We start from the raw sequence: 22,706 nt of genomic DNA on the forward strand, positions 1-22,706 counted from the left end.
TCAGACCGTGGGTCCCGAGGCACTGATCCATCCTCTCTGAGCCGCCCACAGCCCTGCCCATTACACAGATGAGAACACCGGAGGCGCCTGGTGTGTTCACTTCCTGTGGCTGCCTTAGCAAATGACCACAAACCACGCGGTTCACGACAACAGGCATCTGCTCTCAGCGTTCTGGGGACCAGAGGCCTGAAGCAAGGTGGTGGCAGGGGTACCCGGAATAGGGCCCTTCCTTGCTTCTCCCCTCCTGGTGGCTGTCGTGGGTCTGGCCGCAGCTCTCCGGTCTCTTCCTCTGCTCCTACAGAGCCTTCTCTTCATTCTTCTTAGGTCTGTTATAAGGACGCTGGCTTTGGGCTTAACGCCCACCCAGCATCAGCCCTGGGTGCTTTGGGTTAAACCGTAGACTCCCCACCTTACTTGATCTACTGTCCACTTTACAGGAAAAAGTACTCAATGCTCCCTGCTCCTGACCCTGAAACTCGGTTACACACATAACCCAGGATAAAGTGTAGGTATCCGCTTTGCATTTCCCCACCCCATCCCCCAGTCGGTCCAGCACCCCTCAGGAAATACTGCCTCCCCATTTGGGAACATACTGAGTTAATTAGTCCTGTTCCTAACTTCTAGAAGCCCTGGTGGCATGGTGGTTGCACGTTGGCCTACTAACAACAAGGTCAGCAGTTTAAAACCAACAGCCCCTCCGCGGGAGAAAGTTGAGGCTTTCTACTCCCTTAAAGAGTTACAGCCCTGGAAGCCCACAGGAGCAGTTCTACACTGCCCTACTGGATTGCTATGAGTCACAATCGACTCATCGCCGTGAGGTTTTGTTTTGTTCGGTGACTTCTGTGAGGTCCCTGTATGGTCAAACAGATGCTGCTCCATTAATCCAGAAGCTGGCAGTCAGTGTGAGCCAACACAGCAGCACTGCAGAAGCAAGACCTGACAGTCTGCTGCTCTAAAGGCTTCAGCCAAGGATGCCTGATGGAGGCAACCTAGTTGGTAGCACACAGGGTCAGTCACGAGTCAGAACCCACGTGAGTGACAGCCATGGACTTCCAATCCAATGGGGACTCATCTTAATTTGATCACATGCACAGACCCTCTCTCACAAGAAGGTCCCGCTCACAGGTTCAGGACACAACCATGGACATGTCTTTTTTTTGGGGGGGGGGGGCAAGTTTCATTGCTGCGGTGGGGTTGTCCCATACCACACCGCAGGCAGCGGTGGCAGAGCCGGGGTTTGGACCCAGTGTACCCCAGGCCTGCCCATTGTCCATCCCCGGGCCCCATGGAAGATTCCTCGGAGCTCTGCACAGCCCTCAGCTTCTGGGACTTTATTCAGCTCTGCAAAAGGAGAAGTTTTGTGGTGGGGAGGCCAGGCGCGGTGGACGCCCGGCCGGTGTGCAGCCCTCACCAGAAAACAGGAAGGGGCACATACGGAGCCTGCTGGGGTCAGCTGATGACAGTGGGGCCATCCCCCACACCCCGCCAGGCTGGTGCCAGCTCACTCCCCATGGGGGGGGGGGTGCCCTCTGTCTTGGTTACTTATTGCTGTTCTAACAGAATGACCACAAGTGGTTGGGGGGGGGGCGGTTTAAGAGACAGAAGTGTATTTTCTCAGTGTGGAGTCTGAATGTGAAGCCTTGTTTTCTGGGAAGGCTTTTTCTCCTTGTCAGCTGGGGGCTGGGGGGCAGGGTTCCTGTCTCGTTTGAGCTTCTGTTCCTTGAGGGGGCAGGGGCTGCCACACGACATCCCGCTTTCGCCATTGTCCTTGCTCCAGTGCCCCCTGCCTCTGCTCTTCCCCGGCTCCAGAGCTTTGGCTTGAGACACACCCACCTCCAGGACGACCTCTTTGACAAAGCAAGCCCTGTTTCCACATGGGCTCGGAGCCCACAGGTCTGTTGCTGCTGCTGTTGCTGGGCCCATTGTGTAGACTCAGGCATGACGACTACACACCCCCACACCCCCACCCCCGGGTACAGAACAGCTCCACGGGGGTTTCCAAGCCATGACTCTCCGGAAGGGGACAGGCAGGCAGGTCTGTCTTCCGCTGCACCTCTGGATGGACTTGCACCGCCAGCCTTCCGTCAGAGCTAAGGGAACTGCCCGTGGGTGTGTGCTGTCGGTGAGTACTGTCCAGGACAGAGCTAGAACTGCCATACCTTTGTCCCACGGGGCAGCTGGTGAGACTGGACAGACAAGCACAGCAGCTGCTGTGGCCCCAGGGCTCCTGGCCTCGTGGACTGGGGTTAGGAGGCCACCCACGCCCGGAGAGCACCTTTCAATCCATCGCGGCCTGGAGAGCACCTTCCTCACCCCCGCTTGCCACCCAGAAGCCTTGCTTTCAGGGCTGTTGTTTAGCTGAGGAGCCCAGGTGGCTTAGTGGTGCCACACTGGCCTGCTGACAGCAAGGCCCATGGTTCTACATCATCAGTGGCCCTGTGGGAGAAGGACAGGCTTTCTACTCCTATAAAGTGTCTGTCCAGGAAACCCACAGAGGCAGCTCTGCCCTGCCCTGTGGGCGTCGCTGTGAGTCAGAATCGACTCATAGCAGTGAGTGTGGTTTCCTTGTTTAGCTGGAGTCCCTTGGTGATGCAGTCTGTTAAGCGCAGCATTGTCAACAGAGTGATCGGAGCTCTGACTTCACCCAGAGGCACATGGGAAAACAGGCACCTGTGGAGCACAGTCCTACGCTGCACCCATCCTCCTTAAGCTCCCAAAGTACCTGGGATCCGGAAAGCACGTTTCCCAGCATGTTGCCGGGCCCAGGCCCCAGCCTCTGCAATAACCCAGAATCTACCATTGACTGAGGGTCCTCAGTGTACCACACAGCGCCACTCAGCACCCATTCCTCCGGTGGCCCCTACACCAAGATGAGCTCAGCAGGTGCTGAGGGGCTGGGTGGGGGGGGTCTTTCCAAGCCAAGAGCCCATCCCCTGGGTACGTAGGTCCCCATTCGGAGTTCCACTTGGAAAGCCGAAATGAAACATGGCTCCCTCTCACCAGCTATTTTTCTAGTGGGAGGGGGGCAGCTGGGGGTCGCAGCCCCACATCGCTAAGGTCCATCAGCGTAAGCTGCTCAAGACCCAGCAGAGCCGAGGAGCAGCGCCCAGGGGCCAGAGCGAGCCTGCCTGCAGCCTGGTCCAAGACCTGCCCGAGCTACTGCCTTCCTCAGCCCCATGGATCCTCCCGCCTCAGGCAGTCATGAGAAAGTACCATGAAGGGTGGGCGTGCTTGAAGAACTGGGGCTGTTTTCTTTTCAGTCTGGAGGCTGGGAGTTTCACAGAGCGCCTCAGGCTTCCGGATTCTTCCTGAGGCTCCAGGAGGAACTGACCATGCCTCTCTCCCAGCTTCTGGCAGCTTCCGGTGAGCTGTGGGTTGTAGACAAGCCTTCCCATAGCCGTGGTGCCCCTCTGCCCAGGTTTCTCTCATCTCTGTTTATGATGACACCTGTCAGGCTGGATTAGGGCCTACCCTCTCCGTGACTAATCTAAAGTTGGCCGTTCAGATGTACCTCCACTGCACCAAGGAAAAAAGGCCTGGCTAGCTGAACCCTGGGAAGCAGTCCTGCTCCGTAACATAGGAGGTCGCCATGAATCAGAGTTGACTCTGGCGAGGGGGCTGGTTCTCTTGATTTCTTCTCCAGGGCGACCTCCTGTAAGCTTCACTGGTAATGCCTTTAAAGACCCTCTCTCCAGAGAAGGCCGTTCTCACGGGTGTCAGAACAAGGACTTCACTGTGCCTTTGAGGGGCCCTGGATTCAACCAGAGCGCCCTTCCTTCCTCTGCATCCGGGCTGTTGGTCTACTCCCACTCCCCTCAGCCAGCACAGGGCCACCCCCACACTGGGCAGACCAGCCTGAACTGTGATACCCACCTGGGCTGGACCCTCAGGAACACCTGCCCATGCCACATCAGCCCCTCCTGAGTCTGAGAGGTGGGACGCGTCCAGATGTCCACAGACGGCCCACTCCCGCCTGACCTACAGGGAACCCTGGTAGCCGAGTGAAGCCACTCAGCTGAGGTGACAAAGAGAAGGTCCCTGAGTGTGGCAGCCTCCCGTGGCATCGTTTGAACAGCTTAACTGAGATGAAGTTCACACATAGCAATTCACCCACGTGAACAGGACATTCCTGTGACTCTCAGTATGCCTACAGAAGCTGTACAACCAGTTAACTTCAGACTATCGTTCTTAACACCTTGGAGAGAAAACCACCCCTAAGCCATCGTCCCTCAACCCCTCCCCAGCCCTAGACAGCTATTCATGACTTTGTTTAAATCTCCGTCATTGGTTCAGCATCTGCCCACCCCCACCCCCGCCACGAGCTGCTAGTGAGTTCTCTCCGGCTCCCAGCCACCCCGTATGGGTCAGCACGAAACTGTCCAGGGGCTGATTTTTCAGAAGGTGCTCACCGGGCCTTTCTTCCAAGGCACCTCTAGTCCGCCGCCCCCACCCCCGACAGCCTTATAGAATGAACGTCAGCGTGTGCCCCCGTGGAGCGCCCTCTCCTTTTCTGCCTGGCCCCCCCCTTCCCACATCTAGCAAAATGGGCTCATCACCCTTGCTTCCGGCCCACCAGGATTGCCACCGTCCATCTGTCTGCATCTGTGACCACATGACGTATGTCATCGTCATCATTCTTAGCTGCCATTGGGCCCCTGCCTCAACAGAAGGAAGCCCCCCTCCGCCCCCTCCTCTGCCGGCACTGTCAACCAGACAGCATTCTCTGCCGCCCATTGCATTCCCATGGGCCGATTTTCAGAGAAGGTTGCCAGACCTTGCTCCCTAATAAGTCTTGGGCTAGAAATTCACTGAAACCTTTCCGCTGTGGGTGACCGCCTGCTGGTGTTTGAAATACCGGTGGCCTAACTCCTGGCAAGCAGTGAGGTACACCGAACCACAAGATGGCCAGCCGGAGCCTACCACCCGCTTCTTAGGGGCAAGAAGAGCCTTTCTGCTCCCAAAGACTCGCAACTCCAAAAACCCAAAGGGGAAGTCCTGCCCTGTCCTGTAGGGTCGCTCTGAGTCAACGTCGACTCTGTGGCAGTGAGGTCAGTCTTTCGGTTTAGCTTCCGGTGTCACAGCAACCTGACACAATGACCAAACCAAACCCACTGTCCTTGAGCCGAGGCCGGCTCACAGCCACTATAAATAAGACAGGGCAGAACTGCCCCTGTGTGCTTCCGAGACTAACTCTGTACCAGAGTAGAAAGCTGCGTCTCGCTCACTCGGAGCCGCGTGTGGTTTTGAACTGCAGACCTTGTGGCTAGCAGCCCCATGTGTAACCACTATGCCACCAGGGCTCCCGACACTGACAGACTATGTTTGCTCACAAGCACACGCTCCCCTGCAGGGGGTCTGCTGGGGAGCTTCGGCAAGCAGGACTTGGGTGTGATGATCGGGGGAAGAGGGCGGTGGCTCAAGGCTCTTTGCCTGCCAGTTCTGTACCGGGCTTACCCTCTGAATCCACAGGCAGCTGGGACATAGGTTGTTTTTGTTTTGTTTCCTAAATCTGCTTCATCTTGTTGCTGATGTTGAACGTATACACAGTACAGCAGTCACCAGTCTGTCCGTTTCCACGTGTAGTGTCACGGCATGGACTGCATGCTTTGAGTCGTGCAGCCGTTCCCACGCACCTCTTCTGAGCTGGCCCTCCCCACCACACACACACACACACACACACACACACACACACACTCCCTGTCCTCAAAGTTCTCATCTAGTCTTTTGAGTTGCCTGTGGCCCATCAGTGGGATCCCATGCAAATAGTGCTTCAAAAAAGGGCGAGGTTCTCAAGGCAATCTTTACCAGTCAAGCTCCACTGCCATTCAGTTTTTAAAAGACCCCGCGGGATCTTTCTGTTTAAGGTTTAAAGATTCTTCAGGGCAATCGTGCCAGGGGTAGGAAGTGGTTTTGCAGCCAACACAGATCCGGCTGAGTGATGCCCCCCCCCCCTTGCTCTGTCTTGCATTGTCATGGGGTGGACCTGGGCATTTGGCCACCTGCATGCTGCCTGCCAGGCACAGGGTCAACTAGGGGCACAGTGGAGTGAGGAGCCGGCCAGCAGGACCCCATTGCCCTGGGACCCACCACTCAAGACCTGCATTCGCAGAGCTCACCTCCAAGTTCTGCTTGGGTGGCAGTGGCAGGGGGTATAAATGGGCAGATAGGGCTGCGTGCCCAGGACGGGCAGCAATAAGATAAAGGGATGCCAGAAGTGCCCATCCCCAACACCAAAGACAAGCTAGCTGGGGCCCTACCTGCAAGGAAACACTCCTCAGGGGTAACAGCCATGAGACCGAAAAGTAGGGCCAGACCTGGGCCAAGGGCGATCCAAGGACAAGAGGGGAAGTAGAGGAGGCCAAAGAGTTAAGTAGGGCTCCACAGGACATCAGGGAGAAGACGGTCACTTGGTAGCGGGGAGGCCAGCCTGGGAGCTGGGACTCGCCCTGTTAGAACCTCCCAATGCCTCCTTCCTCCCTGGTCCTCCCCAGAAACCCTGTGGCTGCCTCCCGGACTCTGACATCAGCATGCAGCAGAGCCCTGGGATGACTTCAGCCTATTTCAGGCCCCGGGGAGGTTATATTTTGGGGAACAGTGATTCTAAGGGCAGAGCAAAATTACGGGGTATATTTTAAGCTCCCAAAAGTCGGCACCAGGCTTTGGAGAAAGTTGATTACAAGCTGGAGGCCGCTCTGGCACCATTTCTAAATGCTCGGGTTGGCCTGGGGAGAGTTAAGGGCCTGGTGTTTCTGCTACTGGGAAGCCCCCTAGGTAGGGCCAGTGTTGAATGTGTTCAGCTGCTGCCCAGAAGGGTAGGGGTTGGAGCCCCGGGGCGCCCAGTTCAGCTGTGCACACCTAGGGCACCGTGGGTCAGAATGAACTCAGGAGCCACCAGCACCAGAATTCACTGCGATTAGAAGCAGGGAGGACACTCCTGACTTGTCAAGTCAAAATGGTTTATTGACCCACGTGTGTATCCAGGCCCAGGTGGCAGCTGATCCCAGGCCCTCACCTCGCGTCCTCTGCTCACGCCTCCTGGCCTCCCTCCCCACCCACCGCTGTCCCCACTTCCCCATTTGGTCAGCGCACCGCAGCGAGTGCTCTTGGGTACTTTCCTCCCGTTCTGCATGCTCACTGTCACCATATCCTGTCTCTTCTTTTGAAAGATTTCCCACCGCCACCCTACCCCTGCATGCTGGGACCCAGCGTGAGAGGGTGGGGGGTGGAGCACTGACTTCCACATTGGAACAGGGCACTGCCCCCCGGTGCCAAGGCTGCTTCCCCATCTTCTCAATAGTCAGGCAAGCGAGCCCTCTCTTCTCAGGGCTGCGGGGTGCAGTCAGATGAGGTGTACCTCCTTGTGTAATCTTCGCTACCCCATATGTTACAGAGTGGAGCTCCTCCCGAGCATGCGCTTGGCCAGAAAGTGCCGGCAATTTGTTCCCATGAAGACTGCAGCCTAATTTTGGAAATGTTGATGGCAACATAGGTGAAATTATACTTAATATAATAGAATGATGGATTGTTAAAAGATTTTTAAGAGCCCACTCTCACAAAATGTTTTTTAAAAAAAAAAAAAAACCAACCTGTAGCCTAAGACACCCTAAGGGGACAGTTCTGCTGTCAGGTGGTGACAATGTGGCTCAGAATCAACAGCAACGATAATCTGTCCATCCATCCAGAAGGAGACTGCCAGGCCTTTCTTCTGCAGCACAGTGCCCAGTGGGTGGGTTCAAACCGCCTACCTTTAGGTTCGTAGTTGAGCACAAACCATTTGCGCTGCCCAGGGACCCCATACAAGGAGCTGGCTCTCCACCACGATTGCCTCTTACATGCCTGCTCAGACACCAGCCCCGGGGCTGCCTCTGTGGTCTTGGGTCTTAACGGCACCTGGTGGGACAGGGCAGTGAAGCAGCCGGAATGGTGCTTGGACCTGCCTGGAGTAAGGGTGCTGGTGCAGAGGGGAAAACTCTAGGTGAAGCTCTGGAGTATTTTCTCAGGACTCTAGAGAAACAAAATCACTAAGAGGATATAGGAGGGGGTGGGGTACCAAAAAAACCTGCATTGCACCGGACGGAGTGGAGCTTTCGTAGTACACATTTTTCCTGCTAGGCAAGCAATGAGCTACTCACTGAGTTGGTGTACCCGGTGGCGTTGCCTGGGAAGGTTCTCTCTGGTCACAGTGAATTTTTTCGTAAAAGCTGTGTGCTTGAACCTTGTTTTTGTGATGGCCAATTTAAGAGAGCAGCATGTTGCTATGAAGTTCTGTTTCCTACTCGGCAAAAATGCCGCAGAAACGGTTGTGATGTTGAGCAACGCTTACAAGGACAGCGCTATGGGAAAAACTGGTGTACGAGTGGTTTTCTCGTTTCCAAACCGGTGAAATGTCGATTGATGACAAACCTCGTTCTGGAGGTCATCAGCTTCCCGAAAGACATGGATTTCTCATTCCACCAGGTCAGACTGTTAATCAAGCTTTATGTTTAGAAGGTTCTGAAAAGATTGCATAACAATGTGTCCCCCAAAAGGCCTGGTTTGTGGCAGATGGGGACCTGGTTTTGCCAACACGACAATGGACCTGCTCACACAGCCATCTCAGTGCACCGGTTTTTTGGCAGAAAACATCATGCCTCTCTTGCCCCACATGCCTGACTCGCCTGACCTCACTCCAGGCAACTTCTTTTTGTTTCCGCCAGTAAAGTGGGACATGAAAGGACAGTGATTTGATGACGTAGAAGAGGTAAAGAGGTGCTATCAGCCATCCAAACAGATGAGTTTGAAAAAGGTTTCCAAGAATGGAATCACAGATTTGACAAATGTATTACTATATGTACTCATGTATAAGTCGAGCTTTTTAGCACATTTTTAATGCAGTTTTTGTGGTAAAATTAGGTGCCTCAGCTGACATTCAGGTCAGCTTATACTCAAGTATATACGGTAGGTGTACTGGAGAACATTTTGGAGGTGATTAGGTTGTTCTGTTAAAATTCTTAAAAAGTAAATCTATAGCTTTGAAAAAAAATTCTGGTTTTATTTTTGGTACCTACTTGTATGTAAGGGAGCTTCAAGAAATTCATGGGAAATTTTCCTTTTTATTCCACTTTTTGACTGCCAGTAACTTTTTGAAGCCCCCTTGGACGTGTTATTGGCAATCTAGTCGATCCTGACTCCTGGCAACCCCATGGGACCGAGTAAGGCCAGGCAGGTCTCTCTCCCAAGTTTGAACTGCCAGTCTATCCTTCCGTGACTGAGCACTTACCCATTGCACCGTTAGACTCGGTGTATAGAAGAGAGGAAAGGTCAGTTTCTTTAAAGCATGGACCCTCTGTCTTAAGCTGAGTTCTCCGGAGAAGCAAAAATCAAAGTCAGCGACACGATACACCTAAAGAAACACAGATGATGCCCACTGCTATCAGGTCAAGTGCAAGTCCTAGTAGATCCCAGCGGTGTAGAGCTAACTGCTCCTGAAGGTCTCCAAGACTGTGACTCTTCACAGCAGCAGACAGCCTCATCTTCCTCCTGCAGAGTGGCTGCTGGGTTTGAACCACCAACATTGGGTAGCATGCCGGAGCTTAACTCCCTTCTCCAACCAACCCCCCCCCCCTTATTTATCTCATGGAAATGGCTCACACCGTTGGTGAGGTGGCAGGCCGTTAGTTCACAAGGTGCAGGAGGTGACGGTCCTCAACGTCAGCAGATAGTCGAGCAGGCTGCTGGCTCACGTCTATAGAGAACCAGCGGTCAGATGATGAGGTGCCAGGAGCAGGATCCAGATCAGGCAAACACCCAGACAGTTCGTCAGAGTGTCCGTATATACCGGATGCAGTCACTCCCTAAGGAAGCTTTCCTCCAACTGATTGACAGCTCAGCGCAGATCTCATCGTGGAGATGTCTGTATTATGTCGCATCTCATCATGCGGGGTGACTGCAAGCTCATGCCAGCCTCCTGAGCATGATGGCTCAGCCATGTTGACACACAACCTTAGTCATCACACCCTCCCTTTCCTTACCTGTGTAGCTGTCTAGCTGTGCCACATACAGAAAAAACAAGTTCTCACTCTTCTTTTCAGTATATTAGATACCAGGCAGCTTGAGAATTGTGTAGGGAAGTAGATGACATCACAGTGGGAACACTCATAATGAAATGACCCCTTATAGAACTAGTTCCCACGTAAACTCCGCTCCCTGCTCAGCCTGAGGGTGGCTCTTTCCCACCCTCCCTCCGGTATCCATCTCACCACACCAGTCCAATACAGTAAGACGTAAAATCTTAAAAAGCACAGGGTTTCAGGAAGTCAGCCAGAGTGAGTGCTGGGTGGTCGCTCCGCTCACCAGCACTCAGAGCTGAAGGTGAGCCTGGTCAGGAGCTTAGCAGGTAGGAGGGGGAGGAGGGTGGCAGGCTGAGGTTCAAAGGGGTGCATCCATCATGCCGTAGGTTGCAGACAGGCCGAACTCACCAACTTACAAAGGAATTTGCACCTGACTCACAAGGCCTGGCTAAGGCCACGCTTTAGATTCAAGGATCACAACGTGGTTCAGAAAACTAAAAATACACAGGATACCAGGTGTGCCCGTTGACAGGAACAGGCGAGAACAGGGCTACAGTTAGGACGTCAGAGAAGGCATGTTGTCAGCTGCCAAGCATCACTCCATGGGACAAAAGAGGGTCTTTGTAATGCCAAAGCCTCAATTTACAGTGAAAGGACGGTAGTTGGGGACAGCTATGCACCAAACAACATAGCCACTTCCCTTAAGAGCAAAAACTACAGGATATATGAGAAGAAATAGATAAAGACACACAGTATAAAGAGGCCAGTCAAGTGGATGGAAAATAGGCAAGGAAATAAGATACTCAAGCCATATACTTAAGGGAAACCTGTAGGCATATATATGGTGAGGCTTTCACTCTGATACTAGAGAGTAACTTGCTTAAGTACCTCCATCAGACATGCACAAAAATTACATGCCCAATCACAGAAAAAGTATCCATTTCAAAAGCAGGAATATTACAAGCAGCACTCTGACAACACAGTAAATCTCAGGGGTGGGGGTGGGAGGGGGAAATGCAAGACTTTTTCCAAAAGATTTTTTTAAGGTAATGTCTTAACAGTTCTTGGATTAAGAAGGATATACCCAAATCTAGGCCGCTGCATCAATTCCAAATCACAGTGACCCTCTAGGGCAGAGTAGAACTGCGGCATAGGGTTTTCAAGGCTGTGCAGCTTGATGAAAGCAGATTGTTACCATTCTCTTCCCAGGCAGCCGGTAGATCCAAACCACCGACTCTTTCTTGAGCCACTGTGTCACCAGGGCTCCTAAGGGGATATGTAAACAAGAAATATAGGGTTCCCCCCATAATTTAATAGTAAAAACAATATGCATAAGAATCTATAAAAAACAAGCTCCCATGGGATCGGCCCTGACGACTCATAGGGACCTTGTATGGGTTTCTAGCACTGTAAGTCTGTACAGTTACAGACAGCCTCTTCTTTCTCCCCTGGAGCAGCAGGTGGGTTTGAGTTGGTGGGCCCATGGCATCACCAGGCTCCGCAGGAGCTGGGTGGGATGCATCTAAAGCAGTAGTCAGAGGAAGATTCGTAGCCGTAAATGCTTTGCTATTCATAGATATGAGAGTTGAAAGAGTTAAGTTTCCAACTCAAAAAAAAAGTTTTAAGAACAAAATAGAGGGGGGCTTCAAAAAGTTTATGGGAAATTTAGTTAAAAGATAATGTTTCCTTGAACTTTTGGAAGTCCTCATAAATCCAAAAGAGAATGATTTGGAAAGTGATGCATTCCTCTAATATAGTCCCCCTCCATCAGAACTGGATTTGTTCTTGATTCTTCCTATGAGCAATCACTTGGTTTCTTTATAACCAAAACTGAAATTTTGTGAAAAGATGAGATCCAACTCACTGGTTTTATAACGGTGCTTATCTTTTTAAGACCCACCCTCATGTTCCCCCTCCCCCCCCGCCCCAACACACACATACACGCACACACACTGGGGTTATTCTGAGACTAGCCCTGGGTGGGCATCTGCCTGTTTCAGGGGGCTTTGGCTTGGCCCCAGAAGAACTCGGCGGTACAAACAGGTTGCTCTTGCCCACGAACTAAGAGGCTCAGCTCCACCCATCAGACCACAGAAGAAAGACCTTGGCCTTTTACTTCTGTAAAAAGGACCTAAAAAATATTTATATATAAAAAACACCTCCATCCAGTCTATTCTGACTCCCATGGGCCCTTTAGGACAGGGTAGAGCCACCGCTGTGAGTACCCAAGACTGTATCTCTTTACAGGAGTTAAAAAGCCCCATCTTTCTTCCACGGGGTGGCCGGTGGTTTCGAACTGCAGATGTTGCAGTTAGCAGCCCAGCACATCACCACCCAGGCTCCTCTCTCACGCAAACCCTGTGGAGAGCACAGTTCTTTGACACATGGACTGACTTGCTAGCATCGGGTTTGGCTTGGGGTTTGTCCTGCTCCCAGAAGCCCTGGCCGCGTGACCCAGGTTTCCTCCTCGGCTGCGGCTGACACTTCTGCTGTTCGAGCTCTGAGTGACGATGATGTCTCTTGTGCTCCAGGACCCAGGGAAGGGGAACGAGCTCAACATCCTGCCTCTGCTCGGGGCGCGCCTGCTCTGTACACACCTGCCCCCACCCAACTGACTGTACCGCGGGGCAGCAGACCCTGGAGGCTGGGTTTGTGCCAGGGCCCCCAGAGCCTCCGCCTCCCCATCTGTGGAATGGGGAGCAGTGGGGGTGGGTGTGACAGCTCCACTTCCTCCTCCCTCACCCTCATTCCACCCCCCTGCACCTACCAAGAGTGCAGGGTGCAGGGAGGGGGGTGTCTCATTTCCCACCCAAGGCTGCTGCCCCTTTCCCATCATACCCCTTCCCCTGTCCTCAGCTTCTCCATACACACACACACACCCCCTTCACTTCTGATCATGACCTCTGGCCCCCTTCCCAGTCCAGCAGCTCAGCCAATCAGAAGGCAATGTTCTCACTTCCTCCCCTTCTTCCTCCACTGTCTGCTCCCAGCCCCCATGTGGTAAGCCCCCGGGGTCCCGGTCATCTTTCTCTAGACTAGAGAAACAGGACAAGTGAGATCTAGCCTGAAGTGACCTCCAAGTTGCTGGCTCACAGGACTGTGAACCAGGAGGCAGGCTAGAGACCTCCGCAGGCTCCAGGCTCGCCTCCTAAGGTCAGGTGACAGGAAGAGAGCCGCGAGAGGAGGGAAAGGGAGGGGGCAGGAGGGTAGAACAAGCACTGCCACATTATCTATAGGCCGAAGCCTTCAGACCCCCCCACCCCCACCCCGTCAGCTGGGTGCGTGCGTGAGGTTGCATTTTGGGAAGTAGCGACGTGAGAGGTGACGTTACAGAGCAGTGACTCCTCTGACTGCTCAGCCAAACCACGGAAAAGGAGCTCAGCCAAGTTGACACATAGAATTAGCCGTCACCTCCCCCACATCCCCCAATGGGGTTTTCTGTTCTTGCTCAGTCCCATGCCTCGGGGTCCTGCTTCTCCAGGCCACACCCACTGCCCTGGCTTCAAGAGACCCAAGCCAGTCACCCCCAAGTCAAGTTCGACTTAACCCGTGCCCCACAGACTTTTCAGTGTCTGGATTTCGCAAAAGTAGATCCCCAGATCTTGCCTCCAAAGCGCCCCTGAGTGAACTCAAACTTACGACCTGCTAGTTCACCACTGAGCCTGTTCATCACTTGTGCCTGCGTTCAAACAAACCCAGCGGTGTGTTGGCCACCCACTCTGCAGTCTAAGGAGAGGGTCCCCAGGATTCTCAGTGCCTCCGTTTCCTTGCCTTTGGCAAGGAAAAATGGTGATCGTGAGCCTGCCTCTTAGGGGAGCATCGTGGAGCCAGGGGAGGACGGCGTGTCCTTACACGTCTGTGTCTCCTCCCGTAAGCTGGCCGCTTCAGAAAGCCACCTAACTGCAGGTGGGAGAGGGATCTAGTTCCTCCCATGGGGGATTCCTGTGCAGCCGAGGGTCAGGCTCGCCTCCTGTCTCCCATTGTTTGCACCAGTTCTAGCACCGAGGAACCCTGGTGCCATAGAAAGCACAAGGTCAGCAGTTGGAAATTACCCGCTGCTCCAAGGGGAAAGGGTGAGTACCCACGGGTGTGCCCATAGGGCCACTGCGAGTCAGACTGGACTCGGTGGCAGTGAGTTTATTTTGCCCTGATGCCCGCTGGCCCCCCTGTTGCCCTTTATGTCTCTAATGAATTCAGTCATTTGTTGTTGAGGACACAGAACTCTGGAGACCACACTCTCCATTACGTGGTTTGTAAGGGAAGCCGTTCCGAGTCAGGACTAACTTGCAGATAATTGGATACAAGTCAGGAAACAATACTCTTCAACCAGCAGAGCTTCCAACCTGGACCATTCCCAACTTTTCTCTTTGCCATGCCCCCAGGTAGGCCTCGCTCTGGGCCAGCTAGCGTAGGCCCTTCTCTTGGCATGGTAGCCTCCTCACAGCCTCTGCCCTGCCCTGGCAACAATGACAGCCCTTTCGCTCTGCCAACCAACGCCTGGAGGCGCACGACTCCGCCAGAAGCTTCCGGCCCCACAACGCTATGGGCCCTCCCTGCGAGGGCCAGCAAGTTGGTCTCTGGGTTTGTTAACGGTATTGCCCCTCCTCTTGTACCACCTCCTCCTGTCTCGTGTCATCTGCAGTGGTGCAGCTCTCTGGCTGCGGGGTGTCGGAGGTCCTCAGCACAGGGGCCCCAGCTTCAGTCCACTTTAGGCTCGTTATGGTCATGAGGTCCCATTCCACCTCTTAGGGATCAGCTCATTTATAAGACTGCTTCTCTCACCAAAGCCACAAACTAGCCCATCCATTTGATAGTCCACAGTCACCTCATTTGCTTAACAATCAGCCAATCCTCACAGGAGTTTTACACACCTCATTTGCATATAATGACGGTCCAATCCCTTTTGCAAGCTTGTGATTGACACCTGGCACCACAAACACAATGCTGTCCCTTCTGACCCAGAGAGACTGGAGAACACTCGCGTGTCGGGAGCTGTCATCCTGGGAGCTCTGCCATCAGGAGCCATTCTGCTGCGGGTCGCAGTCAGATGTAGCGCATGGCGACCCACAGACAACGGAAGGAAAGGCCAGCCCGGCCTGTGCTGAGCGTGCTATCTTCAGATCAGTGTTGGGGGCACGTGTGTGCGTGCGTGCGCTCAAAACCACCAGGTGCTCCATGGTAGAAAGATGAGGCTTTCTACCCTGGGAAGATCGACAGTCTCAAACCCCCAGGGGCAGTTCTGCCTTGCCCTGTAGGGTGCAGAGAGTTGGAATCTACTTGACAGTGAGGCTTTTTCAATTGGGGTAGGAGGCTTGTCTTCCAGCACAGCGTGAGACAATATTCTCTCACTCTGGCATGTGCGCGCACATGTGTGTGTGTTCAGGTGTGGGATGTATGTACTAGCCCCTTCCAGTATGTGTGTGTGTGTGTGTGTGTGTCCAGGTGTGGGTGGCAGGTACGGGATGTATGTGCTAGTCCCTTCCAGTGCCTCCCTGCTTTACAACTGCCAGTGTTCTCGTGGGATCCAGGTCAGCGGCTGGTATTCGGAAACAGACCACTAGGCCTCCCCTCGGAGTCTGCCTGGCTCAATCCGTAAACTACTGAGCCCTGCCCACCGTGGGTCGCCCAGTCTGTACCTGGGCCTAAGTGTACCTAGAGCCCATGGCCAGAGCAGGGCTCAATCATGGGGTCATTTTTGTGTATGCCTTGTCCCCTCCCTTCTGTAACTCTTTGGTCACCAAAACACCAGTGGCCACGGCAACAGCCCCCCATTCAGGTAGAGGACAGCTGCTTCGTGGGGTTTCTGGGACTGGTGTCCAGGGAGCGGGTTGCCAGGCCTTTCTTCTAAGGTGCCTCTGGAAGGACGCAAGCCTCCGAGCTCGGTTTCACCGTTTGCAACCACTCAGCGACTCCCAAAGCCTTTAGGCAGGTTCAGTTTGGTTTCATTCCGATTTGTGTTCCAAGGAGTACAGCTTAAGCTGCAAACATAATTTTTTTAAATTGTGCTTGATATTCTGGAAGAGGAAGAACAGGTTGCCTGGCCGTCTCCTGCAGGAGCATTTTGCCAGAGCCCTGCGGAGATGGCGTTGCTGGCACCTGGCCCTCCCCAACCTCACACCCGGGCCACTTCCTCCCGCCGCACCCCACTGCTCCATCAGGGTCTGGTGGCTCCCCCGCAGCCCACTTGGGAAGGACGATAGCTCCCCTCGCCGTGCGCCCCGGGGCCAGCCTTTCCTCGCTGGCTGAGACATGTAATCATACAAACCGGATATTTTTAGACCAGCTGTTGAGACACGCTGCGTGCTGGGACCAAATACCAGACGTGTGAGGTCACCCCTCCTGGGAGCAGTCCTTGAACTCGGAGCCAGAGCCCAAAAGGGACCATGACTGTTGGCCACACCTCCCTTCCACCCCCACCCCTGCTACATGCCTCCAGCCCCCAATGCCCCCTGGTGTTGTAGAAATCGCTGCTCAGGCCCATCCCCAGGGTGGACGGCTAGCCAGACAGGAGCCATCACCACAGAAATCCCACCCGGGCAGCCTCGCAGCTCAGGGGCCTGGTGAGCTGCTTCCCCTGGGTCACAGCCATTGACAGTTGGCCCCGAGCGCTGGGGACACCAGGATAAGGCAGACAGTGCACAGCACCGAGCGGAAACCGGCCTCGTTGTTTGGTTTTTCTTTGCGGTGATCTGTGAGGTCAGGAGTTCTAAGCCACGCCAGCCGCTCCAAGGGAGAAAAATGAAGCTTTCTACTCCTGCAAAGAGTTACAGACTCAGAAACACGGGCAGTTCTAAGCTGCCCTGCATGGTCACTGAATCAGAATTGATGGCAGTGAGTTTGAGTTGAGCTTTGTGTCCCTGGAGTGGCGGAGGCCACGCCCCCCAGCCTATCTCCTGGTTTCACCATCCAGACGGACTCCTTCCCTGTCTGAGTCCCCGCCAGGACCCTGCCACATCCTGTGCTCTTAAACCCCCTGGGGTGGTGGGTGCTGGCAGGGATGGGGCTGGCGGGAGATGGGAAGGTCTATGTTGTATCCAGTCTCAGGTTGGTTGGCTTCTGGGGGTAGTGGCAGGGATGAGGCTAGCCATACTCTACCCAGCACTTGGGTTTATAAAACCTGCCCTGCTTGTCTTTCTGCTGAATCTCAGGACTCTGGCGGGAGGGGGGAAGGTAGGGGGTAGGGGAGCTTCACTTCCGCACCCCTCAACCAACCACATCTTGAACTGGGACCAGGCCCCAGGCAGCCAACTCCTATCAGGAGCGCAGGGATTAAGTGGGCAGGCTCTGCAGGCCCAGCACCCTCTCTCACAGTAACTGTCTGCCATCGGGGAAACACCCACAGACCACACGTGAATCGATGGGCGTGACTGTGTGCCGATCGAACGTTACTGACAGGCAGCCACATTTCACAGGAGTTCTCATGGACACATTGTGCTAGTTTTTGTTTTCTTGCAAAAGAGTCGCGTGTGACCCTTGAAAGCAGGGACCGAGACGCATGCTTGTCCACCGGTGTGGTGCAGCACTGTCTACCATGGTGATCCCAACCCAGTGCCTGTCCTAAGGTAGTGGGTAAGCACACAAGGCCCATTTCCACAGTGGAATATGAAGAAGTCAGGCTCATGGCCTCCGAGTTCACCCCGACTCACAGCAACCCTACAGGACAGGGTAGAACTGTCCCCGTGAGTGTCCGAGACTGTCACACTGGACAAGAGTTGAAAGCCTGTCTCTTTGGCAGAGCTGCTGGTGGTTTTGAACTGCCAACCTTGTGGTTAGCAGCTCCACGCGTGACCCAGCACACCGTCATCACTCAGCCCTAAAGTGAAGGGGTGTCCTGGAAAGCAGGAGCTTGAGTGAGCAAAGGGCCAGGCACAAAAGGTCCCATGGGACCTCAGGACGGTCCAGCACAGGCAAATCCAGAGACAGAAAGTGGCTTCGTGTTTGGCAGGGGCTGCTAAGTGGCCCAGGTTCCCTTTTGGGTGGTGAGAATGTTCTGGAATATCTAGAGAGGTGGTGGGCGCACAGCACAGCCACTGAGTCTTACATTTATAAGAATGGTTTCAACGGCAACCGTTAGACTGCGTGTCCATCTTCACCGCAATAAGCCTTCAAAGGAAAGAGTTCCGGGCACTGCACCCCGCCCTCCCCTGCACCTGGGGTGACCGGCCATGGCCCACGGGGACACGTGATGTTGACTGCTCAGACGGGGCACTGTCTGACCCCCTGCTTCTGTTTCCCGCAGGCTTTCGGCAACGCAAAGACGGCCCACAACAACAACTCCAGCCGCTTCGGGAAGTTCATCCAAGTCAACTATCTGGAGAGCGGCATCGTGCGAGGGTGAGGGCGGGCCCTGCGGGGGTCACCTTCCCCGGGTGCCTTGCAGGTGGAGGTGCAAGGGGGGACAGCTTGGTTGGGCCCCCAGCCTCGGTTTGGAGTCTAGGGGCCAGGGCCCTGTAGGTGGAAGCCAGCCCTGAGTGGGTGTTCAGGGGTCAGACGGTGGCCTCATGAACATTTAAGAATCGCACAGTGAACCAGCCAAGTGTGGTGTTAAGCCTTAGACTTGAAGGTCTGAGCCAGGTGTCTGTGTCAGACATTTGATGGGTGGGGCAGCTCTCTATGAACCTGTCCCAGAGGTCATCTGGAGACCCGGGAGCCCAGGCTATGTTGGAATAGGTATACCCAGGCTGAGGCATGTGTATGTCCAAGATTCGCCAAGAACAGGCAAAGACAGCTAGCTTCCTCTCGTCTCAATGTGATCTCCCGTCCGGTCTGTCTGGGGTACCACAGACATCTGGTGTCTTACTGAGCATGTGCCCTTTACCAGGGAGACCTAACCCTGGGCAGCAGAGTGAAATAGATGTCCACGGAAGTGCTGAAGAATTCGAGGGTGGAGTCATGAGTGGGCGGATGAGTGGGGTGAATGGGTCATGAGTGGATGGGTGCATTCATAAGTGGGTGGATGGGTGGATAATGTACGGATGGTTGGCTCCATGAGAAGATGGATAGATGGGTGGGTGGGAGGTAGATGATTGAATTTTGAGTAGATGGATGGATCATGAGATAATGGATGGATGATTGGATTCATGGGTGGGTGGGTGGATGGGTATATAATGACTGGAAGGGTAGATTGCCCAGGATGGTGTCGGGGAGACTACCAAGGGGGTGTGTTCTGGCTTATTGGGGGCATAGAACTGGCAGGTGTTCTCACGGAGTAGCTAAGAGTCTGGAGGGACTTGGCATGGGTTGATGGCCACCATCCTTGACCAGGGCACGAGGGTGAGGATCAAGAGTCGGGTTTTAACTTGCTGCATTTGGGGTGCCCTCAGGCCACAGGCAGGGCCAGGAACAAAACATGTGGGGTGTCGTGTTTTCATCATATTTAGAGCCATAGGATTTCCGGGCACCGCCCTCCCCCCCCCACCCGCTGAAGAGAGGCAGCTGCAGTGGGAGTCAGGTGTTCTGGAAGGTTTGTCCGCCTGGCCACACACAGGAGTGCCTTGTACCCACCTTCCCCTGACCCCCATTGGGTTAAGTTTCTTGATTGTGGTTTGGATGGAGGTTTACGGAGAAAACTAGTTTTCCGTTCAACAGTTTATGCACCCTGTGTTTCACGATGTTAACTGGCTCCCCTTGGCCTAACAGCCCTATCCCTTCTTCCCTGGGTTCCCAGGGCATCTGTCCCTCGGTCTGTCCATCTCTCCTGCCCCTGCCTGCCTCCTGAGCTCTGTTTTCGGGCAAACGCTCCTTTTGGCACACGTGGTGGTGGTTGCGAGGACCGCATCACTGTTCACTCCTCAGGCCGGAAGAAGACCCCGAAACTTGGGCTTGACTCCAAGTTTGAAGGTGTCTCAGGTCCCACTAGTTTCTCCCAGACCAGTTAGTCTAGGCTCTTGTGATTCTGAGTCGTTTCCCCAACTCTATCTGCGACCTTCCGACATGCCCCCTTGAAAAGCTGTCGGCCCTGGTAGCTGGGCAGCGTCTGGTTATGGTCTCAGGATCGCAAAGGCCAGATCATGGTTTACCTGGTCTGTCTGCCCTCTGGGCTAATCGTCTCCCTTCGCCTTGGGTGCTCTTGACCCTGCCTTGCCCTGAATGGGAGAGGCCAATGGTTGCATGGAGATGGCCAGCCCAGAGCTCTGAAGGTCCCGGACAACGCTGTAGCCAGGTACAGCAGGGCACGGAACACCCACTCTCAGCAGCTGGGCAGCAGCCCTTCCGGAAGGAAGAGGAGACCGTCAAGGGCAAGAAACGGAAAATTGATCCAGATTCTTCAAGATTCTTCTCCCTTGCTTCAGCACACTATTTATACTCACAGCATGACAGGAAGTTTGTTTCCTGAGTCCTACAGCCTCTGGCCACCACCCAGCTATCAGTGTGTCATACTGTGTGACTGGTGCCTTGCTTGCCGGAGGTTACCCCATCAGTATTCAAAAATAGCAGCAGGCGGCCACTGAGCTGCCGGAAGGAGACGAGGAAGCAAGGGCTGGCGCTCTCCTTCCAACAATGTAGAAAGAGACCACAACGGGACGTTGCCCAGCTCGCGTGCTTTGGGCCTGTCCACAGGAGGGAGTCTTCGCTGGCGGAGACCCTCATGCTTGGCATTAGCCATAGTCAAGAGTGGTACTGGGCCCCTTAAGGTCTTCAATGGCTGGTGAGCAACAAAAATCCGTGTAAGAAAGAGCTTTATACTCAGAAGTGACTTCATGTCAGGAAGGCAGCCCAGTCTAGTCCAACGGGCCGATGCTCCCCAAGACCCCCTTCGGAGTCACCTGGCTGCAGGCCGGCACGTCTGGAGGCTTTTGGATCCAACGTTGGTGGACACCAGACAGGGTGCCGACGGCTAGCTCCCAGAGTCCTCGGCCCACTTGGAGGGCGACACAGTCCCAGCAAGCAGGGAAGGTGACGGGGCAAAAGAAGGAAGCGCACGTCTGTCTTCCTCAGGGAAATGTGACCACACATTGGTTCAAAACCACCTGCTGCGAAAGATGGGGCTTTCTAGTCCCATCAAGTTCTCAGAAACTCACGGGGGCAGTTCTTCCCTGACCTCTAGGGTCATGATGAGTCGGCATCAATTTGATGGCAGTGAATTTGGGGTGTTTTTAGCAGCCACGGCTGTCCGTACCCCCTGCCCACCCCCCAGCCCCCACCACCGTCAATGCGAACGATCACCAGACCTTTCTTCCAAGGTGCCTCTGCGTGGGCAGGGACCTCCAGCCTTTCCGTGGGCAGCCCATCTCATTCCCCATTTGCACGGCCCAGGCACTGTCTCCTCCTTCCAGCTCCTGCCTTTTCCTTGTGTGTAGCCACAGTCTGAAGTGCCCTGGGACCTACTGAACCAAGTTCCACGCACTGGGGGGCTCCGACAGCAGTGGGAATTGTCTCTCAGTTCTGGAGGCCAAGTCCAAAGTCAAGGTGCCAACAGGGCCAAGCTGCCTCCAACACTCCATTTCTGGGGGCCTCAGGCGGCCTGGGCTTGCTCACCTCACCCCCAGTCTCTGCTTTCATCCCTTGCGTGTGTCTCTGTGTCCTCTCCGTCCGCCTCTCATAAGGACACGGGACCTCACACCCATCCGATAAGCTAGGGCAGCGGTTCTCAACCTATGGGTCAAGACCCTTTTGGGGGTCGAATGACCCTTTCACAGGGTCTCCCAATTCATGACAGTGATGAAGTAACAGCGAAAGTAATGTTATGGCTGGGGGGTCCCCACAGTGTGAGGAGCTGTATTCAAGGGTTGCAGCATGAGGAAGCTTGAGAACCACTGATCTAGGGTGAGCTCCTCTCTAGGTTCCTAATTACATCTGCATAGACCCCGTTTCCAAAGAAGGCCCCATTCACAAGTGTCAGAACACAGACCTGTCCTGGGAGGGTCGCCATTCACCCGACCGGGAGTCCCTAGGTAGTACAAGTGATTAAGCATCAGCCGCAGCTCTCTGGAGGCTGGCAGTTCCACCAAGTGCCGTGGAAGAAAGGCCCGGCTACTGAAGGCCCCATGCAGCCCAGGGGTACTTTAGGGGAGGTTCTCCCCGTGGGCTTTGGAAGGCCTTGGTCTGAGCTGTTTTCATGGCTTGGAGCTTGGTCTGCCCCTGGGTTTCAGAGCGCTTCGTCTCCCCCCACTTGTCTGCCGCTTCTGCGCCTGCTCTGCCTGTCCAGGGCCCAGAAGTGATCGGCTTAAGACCTACCCCGCACCAGGTTACTCGTTGGGCTGTGCCCCCAATCCACTCTGCAGGAGAAAAATGAGGCTTTCCACTCCCACGGGGGCAGTTCTACCCTGTCCCGTAGGGTCGCTCTGAGGCAGAATCGACTCAGTGGCAGTGAGTTCAGTGTTGCTCTTCCCAGGCCATGGCCCAATGAGCCGAACAAATTAAATGGGATTCCATCCCACGGGCATAAGGGTCCAGGCTGCAGCCCGTATTTTATGGGAGGAGCACAATTGAATCCATCCCACGTGGTCACCAAGACACCAGACCCAAACTGCCATCGGGTCAGTGCGCACTCGGCGTGTCCCTGCAGGACAGGGTGGAACTGCTGAAGGGAGCAGAAAGCCCCGTCCCCCAGCCCCGCAGAGCGGCGGGTGGTTTCAAACTGCTGGACTTGCACGTCTTGTGGATCACAGCCCAAGGTGACCAGGGCGGGGCGGGCGGGCGAGTTAAGAGTTCTTT

General features: G+C 54.5%; 1 protein-coding gene across 9 annotated transcripts in view; it reads left to right on the forward strand.

Moving 5' to 3' along the window:
- Positions 1-22,706, forward strand: part of MYO9B (myosin IXB) — a 100,400-nt gene that overhangs the window by 29,795 nt on the left and 47,899 nt on the right. For all 9 annotated transcript variants that reach the window (XM_075548672.1, XM_075548675.1, XM_075548697.1 and 6 more), the window contains exon 3: positions 18,289-18,383. In XM_075548672.1, the coding sequence (XP_075404787.1) occupies positions 18,289-18,383 (95 nt within the window). The remainder of the gene's footprint in view (positions 1-18,288; positions 18,384-22,706) is intronic.

The sequence above is a fragment of the Tenrec ecaudatus genome, chromosome 1, assembly GCF_050624435.1.
Source record: "Tenrec ecaudatus isolate mTenEca1 chromosome 1, mTenEca1.hap1, whole genome shotgun sequence".
NCBI classification, from domain to species: domain Eukaryota; kingdom Metazoa; phylum Chordata; class Mammalia; order Afrosoricida; family Tenrecidae; genus Tenrec; species Tenrec ecaudatus.